The 20,768-nt window shown below is 36.1% G+C and overlaps 1 protein-coding gene across 14 annotated transcripts in view; it reads left to right on the top strand.

The window, feature by feature from the left end:
* Positions 1–20,768, top strand: part of LOC144966304 (ras-specific guanine nucleotide-releasing factor 2-like) — a 376,265-nt gene that overhangs the window by 271,530 nt on the left and 83,967 nt on the right. For all 14 annotated transcript variants that reach the window (XM_078902540.1, XM_078902537.1, XM_078902535.1 and 11 more), the window contains 3 exons: positions 1,248–1,358; positions 4,559–4,676; positions 18,039–18,211. In XM_078902540.1, coding sequence (XP_078758666.1) covers positions 1,248–1,358; positions 4,559–4,676; positions 18,039–18,211 — 402 coding nt within the window. The remainder of the gene's footprint in view (positions 1–1,247; positions 1,359–4,558; positions 4,677–18,038; positions 18,212–20,768) is intronic.

Here is a 20,768-nt window from a genome sequence, read left to right as displayed (position 1 = left end):
CTTGCAAACAATTGAGTGTTGGATCCTGTGCTGGTGTCTGGATTAGACTTTTAAGTCATCTTAAACTAAGTACATTGATAGTTTGAACCAATTCCTATTTTGTCCCTTACTTTTTCTTGGGTGCTTTAATTGTAATTCTATAATTTTCTTCCTTTTTACTGGCGCTTATATGACCTAAATGTGTTTCAAGCGCCATAAAAAAAACCTTAAAAACAAAACAAGAATAAGTCACTTATCATTTAAAAAGCGTGGACTGCAAAAAGTAATAGATTAAATGAATATAACAGCTTCAAAAAGAATAAAATACCGAACACAGAACGTTTCGGGCTCAATATCTTTACATTCACAACAAAAAACCCCAATAAAAACATAAAAACATCCAAAAAAAAAATCAGATCAACGACAGATAAATATTCTGTACCGAATTTTGGTATTTGGTGATTGGTATTTTGTTCTATTTTGAATCTGTTATATACATTTTTGTTCATCAAACATAATGATCGCCTACTGTTACCCATTTTAACTCGGCCACTGCCCATACTTCCCGTACTGGGCCTTGGTGATCACGTTTGCCATGTCTTCTATCCTTTTATAGTAACATGACTATTCCTTCTATTTGGCTTCCTTTTCCTGATTTGGAATGAGACCTTATCGTTTTGAGCTAATCTTGGATGAAGCCATTAGCAAAGATGGAAACAGTCACATGTGTAACATATTGTTTACTTTTCATCAGAGATGATACTATTTTTATCTTCTGAATCATCTACCTTGTTGATAGTATTTTAAGTTTAAGTTATTTATATGTATTTTTTTTTTTGCTCTAGAATGTATACATCAAGAGGTAGATCCTGTGCTTGTGTCACACAGATGCTTATTTACAAACTCAAACACAACAATAATAACAACAATGACATAAAACAACAACATCAACACCAATAACAATACAGCGTGGCTCAGCGGTACGGTCTTTGCTTCGTACCCGAAAGGTACCGAGTTCGATCACCCGCCGCTGCACTGTGTGGCCTTGAGTAAGTCACCTCAATTTGCGGCGCTGCACTGCAGCTGACTCCTGGGTTATTCCCGTCTTCCCTTGGAATAGACCCTAGAGACACATTTCCCCAATGGGATAAATAAAGGGAATTAATTTTTAAAAACCCCAAAAAATAACAATACCACGAACAACGTTAACATTACAATAGCCATCACTTCCAGACCTATTTACTATCTCACCATCATTTTATCTCCAGATACCCCGATACATCATCACCCTCCACGAATTATTGGCGCATACGCCACACGACCATGTAGAAAGACAAAGTCTGGAATTTGCCAAGAGTAAATTGGAAGAATTGTCCAAGGTAAGATAATTCAGATAATAAAACGGAATAATTGAGACAGCATACTTTATGATTAAAAATCCATTTAAACATAGACATAAGTATTTATATAACACAGTATCCACTTAATGTGCTCAAAAAGCTTTACAGGGGTCCCCAACTAAAAGCAACACTGACCATGTACGCTGGACATGAAGCTCAATTACAATTTCATTTTGTACAACCGAGAGAACACTATTACTAGATGTGGTGACAAACTATTGGTCAGAGCCTCTACAAGACTCAATTTTGCGCCGCCCACACTAGTACTCATCCCCGTACCCGAGTACCACAAGACGACAAATTAATAATAGTGACCCATCGTCCCAAAACGGTATTATGTCAGTTAGAACCAGATGCTAAAAAATATAACATTATAATTGAACTGATCAAGTTATGAATTCTTGGATTTTAGCACTCTAAAATACAGTATTCGTTCTTCTTAATAAAACATATAAATTCATCTAAAGTCTTTTATTTTTGCTATTAATTCAATTTTCAGCAAATTAACTATCCCGACATAATTCCGATTTGAAGGGATAGGTCACAATTTTGTATTGTTATGGGTATTATTTTCTCTCTAATGGAATAATTGATTTGATTGATGAAGGACTAGATACAGACATCATGGAATAATATAAATCAAACAAACAAATAAAATTCAAACATGATAAACAACTTTTTGAAATGCATTAAATCCGACGTGTACATATATGCAGGTCTGACATCCGAACGCAATTATGGGCCTAGTTTAACATTGTTGTTATGAACAATATTTTGAGTCTTTTTTTTGACATATCATAACAATGAGCCTTTAATGAATTGAGTTACCAAACCTGCAAATAAATGCACGTCGGTTAAATCTAATCCTATGGAAGTGAAATAACCCAATTCTCATAATGCGAAGTTTTTGATTTTGTTATGTCGTCGTCAACACACAACCATACACACAAAAGAAAAAGAAAGTGACGACAGAAATTTACAATTAGAGGTATTGTTTGTATTATTTATTTGACGCAAGTAAATATTGATACAACACGAGAAAAAGTCTAGGGGGTAGTAGGTATTTATTAAGATACAATTCTTGAGCTTGTTGTCAATGCCCTCTCATATAAAGGTCAAAGCAATTTTAAAAATTGCAGACCCGATTGTCAATTCATTGATATTGTTTTGAATTGTAATAACGACTATAGTATTAAATAATTCAGATGGTTTAGATGTTAATACTTAAATCGGTTCGCACCAGTGCTTTTCGATTTAAAAGAAAAAACTAAAATCAAAACATCAAAAAACAAACAAACAAATAAAGCAAAAACAAAAAAGCAAAAACAAAAACAAAAACCAACAACCCCCCCCCCCCCCAAAAAAAAAAAAACAAAAAAACAAAACAAAACAAAACAAAACAACCCCCCCCCCAACCCGAAATAAAAACCCAACAAACCACACAAAAACCCCCCAAAAAACAAACAAAACAAATACAAAAAATCCGGAGCATGCTTTAGATAAGATTACCATTAAACATTGATCTAAGGGAAATAAATTTGATCAAGCAGTGATTAAATGAAAATATATACCGAGTGATATCCCTTTATACTACCGTCAACGTGCATTAGACCGATTTTGACGTGTTTTGATAAGGGCATTTTGTTTGAAAAAAACGCCACTTAACTTCACAACACTGCCGCATCATGGCGAGGCGTCATTTAATTAAAATTGTGACCAGACCAAATTACTGAGGAAAAGTAACAAGAGTTTACAGCAGAGTCCGGCTAGTACGGTTATATGGTCAAGTGGTATGACACTCCCTTTCGGATTGGAGGTTCCTGGGTTCGAGTCTCGCTCAGCACATTTTTGAGTCCTTGGAGAAGGCCTTTACTCACATTGTCTCACCCTATTCAGGTGTAAAATGAGTACCTTTTGAGACCGTTAACAACATTGTCTGTGTCGTATTGTAATTGTAAGTTGTAATTTTGCCTAACAGGCGACATGTCCCGTTCTAAATGTTACGTATTGCTGTTGGTCAAGGATCCTTTGTAAATCGTTTTGAGCACGCAAAGAAGATATTGCGCTATGTAAAAACTCACGTTTTTAAAATAGTAAATATGAGCTCCACAATGCCTCGCCGGGCAAGCCATATGAAGGATAAATTCTCATACAGTACACGCTACCTGTTAAGCTTCTTGGCTTAACAGACATTTGTTAGGTACTCATATATTATATATGTATACATTGTCACCATACATTCTCAACTTTGAGTTTATACATTTTCATGCATGCCACGTCTGTTAACGAATTTCCATTTTTTGGATGAATAAAGTATATTATTGTTATTATTATTATTATCATTATTATTATTATTATTATTATTATTATTATTATTATTATTATTATTATTATTATTATTATTATTATTATTATTATTATTATTATTACTATTATTATTATTATTAAATGTGGTTATGTAAGGCACACAGTGAAGCCCAGAGTTTTATGAGAATTGAAATCAATTCAGTCGCTAATCACGCTCAACATTGCTTGGTTAAATTATAGAAAAAGAGAATGTTGAGCTAGCCACGCCACAATATGACTTTATAATAATACAATTTATAAATTGAGCTTTATATAGCGCAATATCCACTAAATGTGCTCAAAGCACTTTACAAGGGGGTCTCTGGTCAACAGCAACATTTAACATATAGGACGGGACATGCCACCTGTTAGGCGATATTACAATTTTTCGGACAAAGACAACGCTGTTAACGGCCAGGTACTCCTTTTACACCTGATTACGAAGAGAAAATGTGAGTAAAGGGCCTTTTTCAAGGACTCAACTATGCGCCGAGCTCGAGGCTCGAACCCAGGACCTTCCGATCCGAAAGCGAGTGTCATACAACTAGACCACATAGCCTCACACTTTACATAGATTTCTGTGTTCATTCAACACAACTAATCAGGGCGGTAACGATATGTGCTAGATATCATTGTTATTATAGATAGTATGCGCTTGGCTAAGAAGCTCACAACATTGCCATCCGGATGTATAACGGACCAACACACAAAACTCAATCATGAACATAATTTATAGTCTGGATAATCCAGTTAAGTGAGAATTACTCATAAACGTGGATGGCAAAAAAACATTAACAAATACTTGAGTGACGTTAACTTCATTCTATCTATAGGTGATGCATGACGAGGTGAGTGAGACAGAAAACATCCGCAAGAATCTTGCCATTGAACGGATGATTGTGGAAGGTTGTGACATTCTATTGGATGTAAACCAGACATTTGTACGACAAGGTGAGCCCTTCTCTCTTACCCAACTCCGTCTCTCTCCCCATCCCATCCAACCCCCCTATCCCCACTCCTCTCTGTCTCTCTCTGTTCTCTCTGTCTCTTTCTCTCTGTCTCTCTCTCTCTCTCTCTCTCTCTCTCTCTCTCTCTCTCTCTAGATATATATATATATATAGATTCGTGAGAAATTATTAATATATGAATCATATAGAGTGCTCGACAGTAAGGAGGGCGAATTATATTTATCATCTCACCTGTTAAAAAAGAGATTCAGCTATATATATATATATATATATATATATATATATATATATATATATATATATATATATATATATATATCAATCCCCCTCTCCCTTCCCTTCTCTCTTCCTCTATCTGTCCCCTTATTTATCTCTTTCTTTAACTCTTACTATTTTTTGCCTTATTTTTTTTTGGAGAATATATGACCCGCTCTCTCTCTATCTCTCTCTCTCTCTCTCTCTCTCTCTCTCCCTCTCTGTGTCTGTGTGTGTCTGTGTTTGTCTATGTGTGTGTGTGTGTGTCTTTTCCTCTCTCTCTATTTCTGTCTTTCTCTCGTTGTATATATATATATATATATATATATATATATATATATATATATATATGTGTGTGTGTGTGTGTGTGTGTGTGTTTGTGTGTGTGTGTGTGTTTGTGTGTTATGTTGGGAATGATTCTTTGCATGATTTTGTGACTCGTCTCCTCGGTGTGGTGCCCATTTCTAGGCGGTGGGTCACGTTGACCCGATTTGACACAGTATTTTATAGATAGAACGAAGATCACGTCACTCTGGCCTTTGTTATTGTTTTTTTTTTTTTTTTGCTGTGTCTAAGAAGCTCACAACATTGCCATCCGGAAGTATAACGGACCAACACACAAACCTATGTGTAACCGTGAATTTTTATAGTTTAGATAATACAGTTAAGTGATAATTACTCATAAACGTGGATGGCAAAAACAATAACAAAGACCAGAGTGACGTCAACTTCATTCTATCTATACATCTGTTTCTGGTGTTATTTGGGAATATCTAGAGTTCTCCAGCGTGTGCATTTGAAAAAATGATTACGTAAATCTTGCAAGAATATAATGGGGTGTAGTGATTTAGTCCCACCTCTTGAACTCTCTATCTATCTATCTCTCTATCGATCTTTATCTATCTATCTCTATCTATTTATTCATCTACCTACCTACCTATCTATCTGTCTATCTATCTATCTATCTATCTATTTATCTATCTATCTTTATCTATCTATCTCTATCTATTTATTCATCTACCTACCCATCTATCTATCTATCTATCTATCTATCTATCTATCTATCTATCTCTCTATCTATCTTTATCTATCTATCTCTATCTATTTATTCATCTACCTACCCATCTATCTATCTATCTATCTATCTATCTATCTATCTATCTATCTATCTATCTATATATATATATCTATCTTTATCTATCTATCTCTATCTATTTACTCATCTATCTATCTACCTATCTAATATCTATCTATCTCTCTATCTATCCATCTTTATCTATCTATCTCTATCTATCTATCTCTATCTATTTATTCATCTATCTATCTATCTATATATCTATCTATCTATCTATCTATCGCTCTATCTATCTTTATCTATCTATCTTTATCTATCTATCTATCTATCCATCCATCCATCTATCCATCCATCCATCTATCTATCTATCTATCTATCTATCTATCTATCTATCTATCTATTTATTTATCTATCTATCTATCTATCTATCTATCTATCTATCTATCTATCTATCTATCTATCTATCTATCTATTTATTTATTTATTTGTCTGTCTGTCTATCTACAATATAACATTCCTCCACAAAACAGTACTTTGTCGACATGGACTGTTCAGATGCTGAAAATTTGAATTTAATAGTTTGAAAAAAAAATGAGACTTTGATTAAAATTATAGCAGCTTCAAAAAAGAAAAAAGTACCAAACACGGAATATTTCGGGCTCAAAACCCTTCTTCAGCCAATAACAAAAGATAATAAAACCATAACTACATTGGAATTTTGTTCTTTTCTGTTTTAAACCTGTTATATTCATTTTTGTTTATTTATTTTTTATACATTCCACAGCTTCTAGCAGCTATGTGGTCTAGTGGTATGACACTCGCTTTCGGATCGGAAGGTCCTGGGTTCGAGCCTCGCGCTCGACACATAGTTGAGTCCTTGGAAAAGGTTCTTTACTCACATTCTCTCACCGTACTCATGTGTAAAATGAGTCCCTGGCTGTTAACAGCGGTGTCTTTGTCCGAAAAATTGTAATATCGCCTAACAGGCGGCATGTCCCGTCCTACATGCTAAATGTTGCTGTTGGCCAGGGACCCCTTGTAAAGCATTTTAGTGGATATTGCGCTATATAAAGCTCAATTTAAAAAAAATAAATTTAGTATCAGTTTGATGAAGTTTATAATATGGTTTGTGGAGGAGAATGAATGTAATTCTCTAAAGTGACAAAAACTAAAAAAATCACTTTGTCTGCCATTTAAACTATTAAATCTATATAAGACACTTGAATAACTCTCTCCTTACCACCCATTTTCAGGATTTTCCCGAAAAATGGCAGGCCTACCCAGCAGACAAATTGATTTTTTAAACTCAAGCAACCTCTCTACAAAACAACTTTATTTTCTTATTAATTAAACAAAGATAATTGTGAAGTACAAAATAAATCTGAATTAGAAAAAATGTATATTGTGTCGTAACTAATGTGACGATTTTGCTGTAGGTGGTAAGGAGAGGGTTAAACCTGAATTAATACTGTTTTGAAGAGAAGATGCGTGACATATTCAACTTTATTAAAACGTAAACAAAATAAAATTAATTAATCATTCGCTCTGAAATTTCATAAACTTAATTTATAGCCACAATGACGTCAATTGACACGTGGCTAGAAAATGGAAATGGCGCCCTTGAAAAGTGGCTCCATCAACTACAGCAGTTGGTTAATGAAGGTGAAAGCCAGTTGTTAATTATTGAGCATACGATGTGTCTAATCGTGACCTGACTACCCGTAGTGACCTTATTTGATTTGATTTTTGGGTCGGATTGGCTGTACTAGATACATTATCATCAGGACCAGGCCTTATGATTCAAACTAAGTCGAATGGCGTGAGATACGTATTGTGGTGACGTCAATGCCTGGAAGGCGACTCTTGAATTTAATGAATCTTACCATATCAGACTTGTTCCAAACAAGGGCGAGATAACTTTGTTTCGTAAGAAATTGTTTGAATAGGTGCATGATTTGCTTTCTGTCCTTGTAAAAAAAAAAAAAAAATTATAAAGTATCATTTTTCATTTCTATATATAATACCATCCATCCCTATTGGTCCATTTTGACGATTGCTATTATAATAATGTTTTCCGAATATCTTTTTAAGATTGCGTGAAAATGAATTCATCTGGGCGTTTACGCTAAAGAGCCATCGAAGGTAAGGGTCATTGAGAGCGTAACGGACAGCAATGGGGTGAACCGAATTTCCGTGGAAGTAGGTGGACTGTGTTTGCATAATATTTACAAACCACCTAGAGCGACTTGGACTACACCACCGGTACCGGTGGTCAGCCATCCTTCCATCTGTCTGGGAGACTTTAATAGCCACCATCACGAATGGGGCTACCGAGACTGCAACGAGGCAGGAAGACAACTCCGCTCATGGATGGACTGTAATGATCTACACCTAGTGTACGATCCTACAGCCAAGGGTACCTTCCGGGGTACCCGCCATAAGAAGGAGTACACTCCAGACCTCACCCTCGTAACGAAAAGCGCGAACGGTGAACCGCTGCAGGTGAAGCGGACAGTCCTCGGGGACTTTCCGCATAGCCAGCACAGGCCGGTTCTTGTCACAGCTGGGGTGACAATACCGAGGGTGCAGTCTCTCCCACTTTGCAGATGGAATTTCAGGAAGGCTGACTGGGAGGAATTCAGTTCCTATATCGAGCAGGTCTGCCCTGCCATTCCTCCCAAGTCCAAGAATATAACCAGATTTAGTAGGCTACTGGTTAAGAGCGCTCAACGCTCTATTCCACGGGGCAAGCGGAAATTCTACACCCCTTGCTGGACAGCAGAGTCGGAAGAGCTGTACCGAGAGTACCAGCAGACCCAGTCTCAGGACACAGCCGATAGACTACTTCAGTCTCTGGCAGAGGGAAGGAAGCAACGGTGGCAGGAGACCGTGGAAAGTCTCGACTTTACACACTCCAGCCGCCACGCTTGGCGTTTGATAAAGAAATTGGACCCAGATCGGAATTTCGCGAAGGCTGCACCGGAATGCGAGGCAGACACAATTGCCAAGAATATTAAGAACCGTAGTAAGCGGGTCCCTAATCAGGCTTTTGAGCGCGGTGTCCGCAAGGCGTACCGAACGATTTTGGACTCGCTACCTGCGGAGGAGTCGGACTGGACGGCCCCGTTCAGTCCCCGAGAAGTGGGTGCAGCCATTAGCGAAGTAAAGAACGGCAAAGCAGCAGGGATAGATGGTGTATATCCCGATATGGTGACGCATCTGGGCCCCAGGGCACGGGCCTGGCTAGCAGAGGCAATGTCGGACGTCCTTGCAAAAGGAAAGCTTCCACAAGTGTGGAAGCACGCGAAGATAGTTGCCATCCTGAAGCCAGGGAAGCCGGCGAAGGAGGCAGACAGTTACAGACCCATATCGCTGCTGAGCTGTCTTTACAAATTGTTGGAGCGTGTTCTATTAAACCGATGGGGCCGGTCCTAGACGCTGCCCTGCCACCAGAGCAGGCAGGCTTCAGGGAAGGGAGGTGCACCACGGAGCAGGTCATTGCCCTTACAGAGCATATTGAGCACGGGTTCGAGAGAAAACAGCAAACAGGTGCTGTGTTTATAGACCTATCAGCGGCGTACGATACGGTCTGGTGCGATGGGTTAATGCTCAAACTTGCAAAAATCATAAGGTGCAAAAAGACCTTGAAGTTGTTCTCTTCGATCTTAGGGGAAAGGCAATTCCACGTCGCGCTGGGAGACGTCACGAGCAAAGTAAGGAAATTGAAGAATGGGGTCCCTCAGGGGTCGGTACTTGCGCCAATGTTGTTTAAAAGTTTACATTGGCGATATGCCGAACACTTCCTCCCTGAGGCTGGGATACGCAGACGACTGGGCACTCGTTACTCAGAGTAAAGTGTGGACCCGTCTCGAGAGCGTACTCAGCGAGGACGTCACCAGACTCAAATCCTACTTTGACAAGTGGTACCTGAAGATGAACACTTCAAAAACCGTGGCCACTGCATTTCACTTATGCAGTGGTTGGCACACCCGTAAACTGAATGTCCTAGTCGGGACCAGCCACTCCCATATGAGCCGCGTCCAAAATATTTAGGGGTGACGTTGGATCGCAGCCTTACCTATCGGGCTCATCTCGAAGGGGTTGCCCGGAAGATAGAGAAGCGGAATAGTCTTCTGAGGAAGCTGGCGGGATCGACTTGGGGCGCTAGCCAAGCGCTCCTGAGAACATCCGCCCTGGCACTATGCTATTCCACCGCGGAGTATTGCGCTCCAGTGTGGGGTAGAAGCAGAAACGTTGAGAAGGTGGATGTAAAACTTCGCAAGTCGATGCACATAGTGTCGGGAACGCTAGCAACAACCCCTAGAGAATGGGGCCCGGTAATGGCAGCGATCCAGCCCCCCGATGTCCGAGAGAGAACCATTACGGGAAACTGGCTGAGTAAGATCAAAGAGAGAGGGAATGGGGATACCCCTCTCATGCGCATAATGAACGGTGCCCCCGTTTCGAGCCGAAATAAGTCCCGGCAACCCTTGTACGCAGAATCCCTGACTACGGACAGAGCTGCACATACGAGATGGAAGTCGGTTTGGACGAATTCAATCCCTCGTGGGGGCGGGGACCTACACTCCTCTAAGCTTGGTGAGAAGTTGCCAGGCTTTGATACCAGTAAGAGGAGACACTGGGTAGCTGCGAATCGGCTTCGGTCGAGGAGCTGCCTAACGGCCGGTGCGTTACATCAGTGGGGTCTAACTTCCTGTCCTTTATGTCCACGCTGTGGACAAGAACCCGAAACGGCAGAGCATCTAGTCGAAAGGTGTGTTGTGACGATGCTACCAGGCGGGTTCGCGACGGTGCACGAATGCGGACCGGACTTTGCTGATTGGGTCGATCGTCATAACATAATAGTGTGAACCATAAGAAGCTGCTGCATCTGGTGCTGCATTAATAATAATAATAATAATACTAATAATAATAATAATAATAATAATAATAATAATAATAATAATAATAATAATAATAATAATAATAAAAACAGAAACAACAACAACAATAATTATGATAATAATAATAATAATAATAATAATAATAATAATAATAATAATAATAATAATAATAATAATAATAATAATAATAATAATAATAGTAATAATAATAATAATAATAATAATAATAATAATAATAATAATAATAATAATAATAATGATGATGATGATGATGATGATGATGATGGTGATGATGATGATGATGATGATGATGATGATGATGATGATGATGATGATGATGATGATGATGATGATGCTGATGATGGTGATGATGATTGTGTTAATATTAATGATAATAATAATAATATTAATGAAACAAACCCGTTGAAGAAAGAGGAAGAAAATGAAAATGATAGTGATAATGGTGATGATGATGATGATAATAATAATAATAATAATAATAATAATAATAATAATAATAATAATAATAATAATAATAATAATAATAATAATAATAATAATAATAATAATAATAATAATTGTTCCATTCAAATCATTAATATTTTGATGTTCAATTTTTATTTAGTTTATCCCACAAAATTCTTGTAATGGCTCTAACATCGTTTGGATTTGTAACAATTTTTTTTAAAAACCCGTCAAACATTTCTATTGCTTATAGATATATATCATAATGTTTTATTATTTTTAAAGTACCAGTTTTTCCAGTTTCGCTTTAAGTTTATCAATAACGTTAAAAATTGAAACAGGCGAGACGTATTCAAATTTGCAGCTTATATTACCAAAGCATTGGGGCTTTAACTATCCAATATTTCGTATCTCCACAATAAGAAAACTAATGTGATTTTTAAATATATAAACAAAATAAATTACTTCACACTACTACAACTATTATTATTATTATTATTATTATTATTATTATTATTATTATTATTATTATTATTATTATTATTATTATTATTATTATTATTATTATTGTTATTATTATTATTATTATTATTATTATTATTATTATTATTATTATTATTATTATATTTTTGCCATAAATATTTACGATAGATTAGACACTTTTATCTGGCTTAATTTGAATTTTTAACTTGGCATTGTATTAAGATAGGTATCTGGCATTCCACGCATACAAACACCCCCCACCTCCCCCCCCCCCTTTTTTTTTGTCATTGCCTGCGTGAGTGTGTGTTTGTGTGGCTGTGACGTGCGTGTGTGTATGCGTGTGTGCGTGTGTGTGTATGTGTATATATGTGTGTGTGTGTATCTTTGTTTAGATCGATAAACTCCAATCTCAGTTCCAGCGATTGGGAACTTTCCCGTAGACGTGACGAGATGTGGCTGGTGGGACACACACACACACACACACACACACACACACACACACACACACACACACACCGTCGTGCGTGCCTAACCGACGATGATCCTAGTGAGGAAAAGAAATAATTTCGCCAGAGATCGAACTCCCGTGAAAATGTTTGTAAGGTTATGAAGACGACACGAATGCGTCACCAGAAGTGGTCAATAGTGATAATACTAATTATTATTATAATGATGACGATGATGATACTACTGCTACTACTACTACTACTACTACTACTACTACTACTACTACTACTACACTACTCACTATACTACTACTACTACTACTACTACTACTACTACTACTACTACACTACTACTACTACTACTACTACTACTACTACTACTACTACTACTACTACTACTACTACTACTACTACTACTACTACTACTACCACTACTACTACTACTACTACTACTACTACTACTACTACTACTACTACTACTACTACTACTACTACTACTACTACTACTACTATTACTACTACTACTACTACTACTACTACTACTAACTACTACTACTACTAATAATAATAATAATATAATAATAATAATAATGATGATGATAATAACGATAACGGTGATGATATTGATATTTATAATAATAATAATAATAATAATAATAATAATAATAATATAATGATAATATAATAATAATGATATTAATAATAATAATAATAATAATAATAATAATAATAATAATGATAGTAATAATAATAATAATAATAATAATAATAATAATAATAACAATAATAATAATAATAATAATAATAATAATAATAATAATAATAATAATAATAATAATAATAATAATAATTTGAATATTTAAGTTTTTGTTTATTTTTATAAAATTAAATACACGTTTAAGAACTAAAACTCTCTCCTCCATGAATGAATAGATGTTATGATATGAATGTTTAATTGTTTACTCGATCACATGACCTTAAAATGCCCGAATATGTTTTGTAGTGTATAATCATAATGTTCATATAAATATATTATATTGTATATTGTCAACGTATGATATACAATTTTACAAGAGAATGAAAAATACAAATAGTGAAGACTAGCGGAATACAAAAATAAATAAAAAACAAACAAAAAATCCCCCCAAAAAACAAACAAAAACAATCGTTATAGTCAAATTGTAAAAAGGCTAATTCTTTATCAACTGTATTTTAACAAATTGATGGAATCAGAACCTTTTCTTTCAAAACTTAGCCTATTCTAGAATGGTAATTCAATATTCATTTAAGGCTTAAATTCAATTTTAGACGCCAGGTTTACCACAAGATAGTACCGTTTGAGTTGGTTTGTCACATTTGATGATAAGTAAACGATATTCTTGTCCGTATCATTGTCTTCATTACCTTTTGACTGTATAACACACACACGCGCACACACACACACACACACACACACACACACGACATACACCCACATAGAGAGAGAGAGAGAGAGAGAGAGAGAGAGAGAGAGAGGAGAAGGAAAGAAAGAGAGAGAGAAAGAGAGAGAGAGGGGGGAGAAGGTAAGAAAGAGAGAGAGAGAGAGAGAGAGAGAGAGAGAGAGAGGAAAGAGAAAGAAAGAGAGATAGATAGATAGAGAGAGAGAGAGAGAGAGAAGAGAGAGAGAGAGAGGGGGGGGAGAAGGAAAAAAAAAAAGAGAGAGAGAGAGAGAGAGAGAGAGAGAGAGAGGGGGGGAGAAGGAAAGAAAGAAAGAAAGAGAGAGAGAGAGAGAGAGAGAGAGAGAGAGAGAGAGAGAGAGAGAGAGAGAGAAATTCTCAAGGTCGAGAAATTAACGGATTTTGGCTAGAAATCACTATGCTTACATCTCCTCTCAGAAATTTTATGAAGTATGAAATGGTGAAATTGTTAGTCTACCTTTTAGCTCAGAAATAATTCATTAAAATGTTTAGAACATGCGATACTCAAATAAAAATATCCCTATTAAGATGCACCTTACCATATGTGTGAAGCGATGAGTATCTATATATATATATATATATATATATATATATATATATATATATATATAATATATATATATATATATATATATATATTTTTCTTAATTAAGTTTTTATTTTTAGTTTACTATTTTATTTTCATATTATGGAAACTTTAGTTCTGGCAAATGTTTTAAAAATTCAGTTGAATTTCAATTTAGACGTAGATACTAGTCGTAAAGATGGATCTATGAAAACAATTTTTTGAATTACAAAAGTAATATTTCAAGGGAAATATTAACAAGATATGAAGTGAGTAGGAAAGTGCCAAAAGACAACATGGAATAAAAACTTCGCGGCGGCGATGGGGGCTCGAACCCTCGACCTTACTGATACGACAACTCCGCCTGGCCGGGGAGATCGTGATTCTACCCTACACCTGCATGGATAGCTCGTACGGTAGAGTCACAATCTCCCTGGGCAGGCGGAGTTGTCGCACCAGTAAGGTCGCGGGTTTGAACCGCCATCGCCGCCTGCTCCACTCACTTTGCTGAAGGGAAATAGTGCGGCTATGTGGTCTTGTGGTATGACACTCGCTTTCGGATCGGAAAAGGCTCTTTACTCATATTTTCTCTTCGTACTCACTCGTAAAATGAGTACCTGGCCGTTAACAGCGTTGTCTCTGTCAGAAAAAATTGTAATATAGCCTAATATGTATATATGCAGGTCTGACACCCGAACGCAATTATGGGCCTACTTTAACATTGCTGTTATGGACAATATTTTGCGTCATGTTTTGAGATTTCCATTACAACAATGAGCCCATAATAAATTAAGTTATCAGACCTGCAAATAAAAACAGTGCACGTCGGGTTTATCCAATTCTTTTTCACGACCCGAAATCTTGTTTCCTTATAATTTATCAACGATTGCAAAAATTAGAATGAAAAAGACCGAGCTTTACATAACGTTGCGGCCGACATCACTCCGGCCGGTTGGGAAAAATAATTAGATAATTTTTATTTGCTAAAGAAGTAAAACATAAAACAATCAACGACCACGCATTCAACGCCTTCGTGTTTTACCTTGCATATTTACACATTTTAGGTGTTTGGTTGACAAGTTGTAATAATGAAACACATAATGAAAAAAAAAGACAAAAAGACCAAAAAACAAACAAACCCCAAATAAACATGAGCTTTTATATAGCGCAATATCCACTAAATGTGTTCAAAGCGCTTTACAGAGGGTCCCTGACCAACAGCAACAAGTAACATGTAGAACGAGACATGACGCCTGTTAGGCGATATTACAATTTTTTTTCGACAGAGACAACGCTGCAAACAGCCAGGTACTCATTTTACACCTGAGCACGGCGAGAGACTGGGAGTAAAGAGTCTTTTCCAAGGACTCAACTATGCGCCGAGCGAGGCTCGAACCCAGTACCCTTCCGATCCGAAAGCGAGTTTCATACCACAAGACCACATAAACGCACAAATGAACAATGCTTTGACTAGATCCTCTGTAGTGGTCACCATACGGACATACAGACAAAATGAGATCAAAAGATCGGGCACTTAGTTGAACGGATTGGATAGATAAAGAATCGTGGGAAAATGGCACTCGGGCTTCGGATCCTCTCGTGAAAACGACTGTATCACAGCACAGACTTTCGCAAAACTACACAAGTTTCACATTTTGCGCTTCGTGTTTTAGATTTTCCTAGGACGCCGTTCTTACTGACTCCGGGCTAAGTGATATTTCTTCTAAGTTGAAAATTGTTATCTGATTAACAAAAAATATGACCTTAAATTTGAAATTTAATTTCGTCACAATTAATTACAGATTGATTTCTTGGGGTTACGGCAGACCTGTCTATTATTACAAAAAATCGTAGAATAACTGAATTTTGGCCCCAATTTCAGACCTTTCCAAGCATCTCTAAGTCAATAAAACGTATTTAAAATAAATGTGACATGCCATACTACACAGCAGTAAGGATTTTTGAAATTTATCATTGTGATAGGAAATTGTTCATTTTAAAAGTTAACTATATATTTTAAAAATTACGAATATTTAAACTTGCAAGCCGGTTCAGATTTAAGTAATTAAATTATTTAGAATGTTTACATTTGCTAGTTAAATAAAACAGGACAAATGGTGGGTAGTCTTTTACTCTAGGCAATAAATAAATATATGTTTGACCATCCATTCTGTCTGTTTTAAGCCTATTGCTGGTAATAAAATACAAGCGTAATGATAAACATATTAAAATCTTTAAAATATAATGTGATACACGAACACAAAGAGAAAATCTACAAACTAAGAGTAATTTCGTTCTTTTCGTCGTCGTCGTCGTCATCATCAACATCATCATCATCATCATCGTTATTATTATTACCATAATAATAATAATAATAATAATAATAATAATAATAATAATAATAATAATAATAATAATAATAATAATAATAATAATAATAATAATAATAACCATCATCTTCATCATCATTATCATCATCATCATCATCATCATCAACATTATAATCATCAACATCATCATCAAAAATTATTAACCATAATAATGATAATAATATGATAATAATGATAATAATGATAATAATAATAATAATAATAATAATAATAATAATAATAATAATAAAATCACATCATCATCATCATCATCATCATCATCATCATCATCATCATCATCATCATCATTATCATCATCATCATCATCATCATCATCATCGTCATCATCGTCATCATCAACAACAACAATACGATATGACTTGCGCTTTTCGTCACTGCTACTACTTCTCCATTGGATCGAAAACTGGAGAGAGAAGTCGATATTTGTCGTATTCTGACGTAGTGGGTGACTGATGTCGGGTCGGTTCCGCGTTCTCTCTCCCCTCCCCCCCCCCCCCCAACTCCCTCATCCTTGCCCTCACAGACAGAGCCCCTTTCTCCATGGGTCTTCGATACACGTACAAATTAAGGGGCAGTGTTCACAAAGATGATTTTGAATAAATGATACTTCAACTTTCTTTCGAGTGTCGGGTCCGTGTGTGTGCGTGTGTGTGTGTGTGTGTGTGTGTTCATCTCTCGGGACTCACGTCCACCGCTCGTTATGGCGTGCGTGTAGAACCCAATCGCTACTCACCAACACAAGCGACAACAAAAATAATGATAAAAATTCTAGTACTCACTCCATTGTGTTTGCCGTAATAATTATTTTTGTCACACTGCGCAGGAAATTAATAATCTATTGAGTACCTCATTGTACATGTCTGTGTGTTGTTGGAAATTCATTCATTTTTATTTATATTTATTTATTTGATGTGTGAATCGAATTTTTCTGAGTATGTTGGATACTGATGTCTCTTTGTACATAGATTATGTGTGTGTGTCTGTGTGTGTTTACCCCTTCGATTAGGAAGTGTGTATTATTCTTTTTAATTACATCACTTACATTTGGGACTAATAATCTATACCGCTTTGGTGATCAATTAAACATTTATTTTATCCACGTGCGATGTAGCACAAATTTTTTTTGATTTGTTTATGTTCTCTGTAGGATAAGTGTGTTGTGTAATGCCTGTGTGAATATTTTTTTTACCGAAAGTATTTTGAACGAGAATAGAATTTTGAGCTGTAAGTAGGAAATAATTTTGAATATGACTCTTGAAAAATTCAAAGTATTTTTTTCTATATGATAGATTTTAATATTCACAGGACCACTGCTGCAAATCTTGAATGAAAAAGCCAAGTCGAATAGAGGCCGACTGGGATCGTTCAGCTCTTCTTTCAAGGAGAGTAAAAAAGAAGTGGTCCGTCAAGTATTTCTATTCACTAACCACATCTTGCTTACAACGAGAGCTTCCAATGGCCGACTGCATTTAGCCAAGGTAAACATTTTACATCTTTCAATTCTTATAAATTATGTATAACTCTTTTTTTTGTGTGATCCGTTATATATTTTGATTATTGAAAGTATGTGATTTGTGTCAGATTATTTTAACACATCTATTGCAAGACACGACCAATTGCCCCCTTTCAAGCAGACTATATTATTGCGGCCATCTTGGACACGCTACCCTTTGAGTCCCCGAATCAAAACAAATCCATTACACAACGTTTTGTAAATGTGTCTTTTCCTTTACGTAAATGGAGAACATCTGCCTTAACACATGTTGGACACGTATCGTCATTCAACGGAGTACTATCGTTTTAAATCAGTTTTCTTATTTGATTCGACATTCAAATATGGTCCATAAAACTCAATGTAATTTGAGTTTGAGCCTTTTTATATAGCCCCGTATCCACTAAACGTTCTCAACGAGCATTTCCAAAGGGCTCTGCCTACAGCAACAGATAACATGTCGAGCGAGACATGACGCCTGTTAGGCGATAACAATTTTTTCCGACAAAGATAACGCTGTACTGTCAAGTTCTCATTTTACTTCTGAGTACAGTTAGATAATGGGAATAAAGAGCCTTTTCCAAGGACTCAACTATGCGCCGAGCGAGGCTCGAACCCACGACCTTCCGATCCGAAAGCTAGTGTCATGCCACAAGACCACATAGCCGCACAATGATCTTCAACGAGAATAAGCTGATAGAGCAGACGCTCGTGTTACATTTTGGGAACCATAATTTTATCATCATACCTAAAAGATTGACACCATTTCTTACAGACAAAACAATGTTAAAATTCTCACATGTGATGCAAAAAGTGTAATCAAAATGCATTCGTAATATTGTGTACACTAATGCGTTTTTCTGAACATGAAACACTCATTAAAACAGTCGTAGCGGAATATAGATCATTCTAGGACAAAAAATTCATCAATTCTCATCCACCAAGTATTTATGCGGATTCCTCTCTGTCGACTGTAGATTGTTAAGGATTGTTAGAGAGAGGAGAGAGAGAGAGAGAGAGAGAGAGAGAGAGAGAGAGAGAGAGAGAGCGAGAGATAAAGAGAGGGGAAAAAGAGAGAAAGAGAGAGATGGATAGAGAGAGAGAAGGGAAAGAGAGAGAGAGAGAGAGAGAGAGAGAGAGAGAGAGAGAGAGAGAGAGAGAGAGAGAGAGAGAGAGAATTGCCAATTTAGCCATAGATAAGTATGCTATATCAGCTGCCACACAATTTTATGAGAGTTCCATAAGACCCTGAAAAATTAATTTACAAACTAGAATGTTAAGTAATACGAACTTCAGATCTTTTTCATTGTACTTTTCCTTTCCGCTGCGGATCTATTGTCGACTGACGATATGGAAACCTATTGAAACGATTGTATCGACAGAAAAATGTGAGTGTCCCTACTTATAATATATACATACACTCACTCACACACACACACACACACACACACACGTATATATATATATATATATATATATATATATATATATATATATATATATATATATACATATAATATAGATTCACACATCGATGCATACATAAACACAAATGCATTATATTGGCACTTAGCTCATCCTGATATTATACAACTTTGAGACGATGGGTGACATGTCCTTATTAGCGTCCCAGACTTAGAATGACTCACATGGACAGTTTCATTCCCCTGACATCCACCAAAGACTTCAGAAAATTCTCATTTTACCTTAGAACAATCACAGATTGGAACAACTTACCACAAGTCACATCTACACCCACTTTAGATTTATTCACAGAGCTTCTTAGATCACTGCTGAATTTTCAACTTAATGTTATTGTTCATGTCAAAATCGTCATGAGTGAAGGTGGACATTAAAGGAAGATTGATTCATACTCAGAATCGAAATATGCAGTTGGGATGGGGGGGCGTTTGTAACATTTTGTACTCTTGATTACCTGCCATTTTATCTCATGGCATGTTCAATGCGTTCTGGTTGGCCTCATTCAAAATTTCACGACAAATCTGAAATCAAAATGCGTTTTCAAGCCCTTTGGGGTCCCCATTGATAGGCAGTCATCTTTAAGGGTAGGTCTCTACATGCCAGTTATGCCTTAGTTTTGAACTCATATTGCGTTGTGACAATGTTGTCTATACGGAGTTGAACCTTTTCAACAAAGCGTGAATACAAATTTCCAAATACTAAACTCTTGTCATAATTTTTGATGGGCAAAATCTGTAGATTTGTGACAATGGGTAGAATATGTATTATATATATATATATATATATAATATAATATATATATATATATATATAATGTATATATATATATATATGATATTGTCGTGTCCTTGTCCTTCCTCTATTCATCAGCTTGTCTTAAGTTTTGTTCTCTAGATGCTTATTACTAAATTGCGCTACAATAAATAGAGACTTATCACCAATTATAATGACTGAAGAGTTCTGTGGGGTCCATTTATTTATTTATTTCTAGCTAAAAACAAGTAAAACAGAAAGTAAATGACAATAATTATATAAAAACATGGAAATCGCGCAAACATTTG

This window comes from Berghia stephanieae, chromosome 2 (genome assembly GCF_034508935.2).
Source record: "Berghia stephanieae isolate SIO BIC M18660-M18661 chromosome 2, UCSD_Bste_1.3, whole genome shotgun sequence".
Lineage (NCBI taxonomy): Eukaryota > Metazoa > Mollusca > Gastropoda > Nudibranchia > Aeolidiidae > Berghia > Berghia stephanieae.
This window is presented reverse-complemented; position numbering and strand designations above follow the sequence as displayed.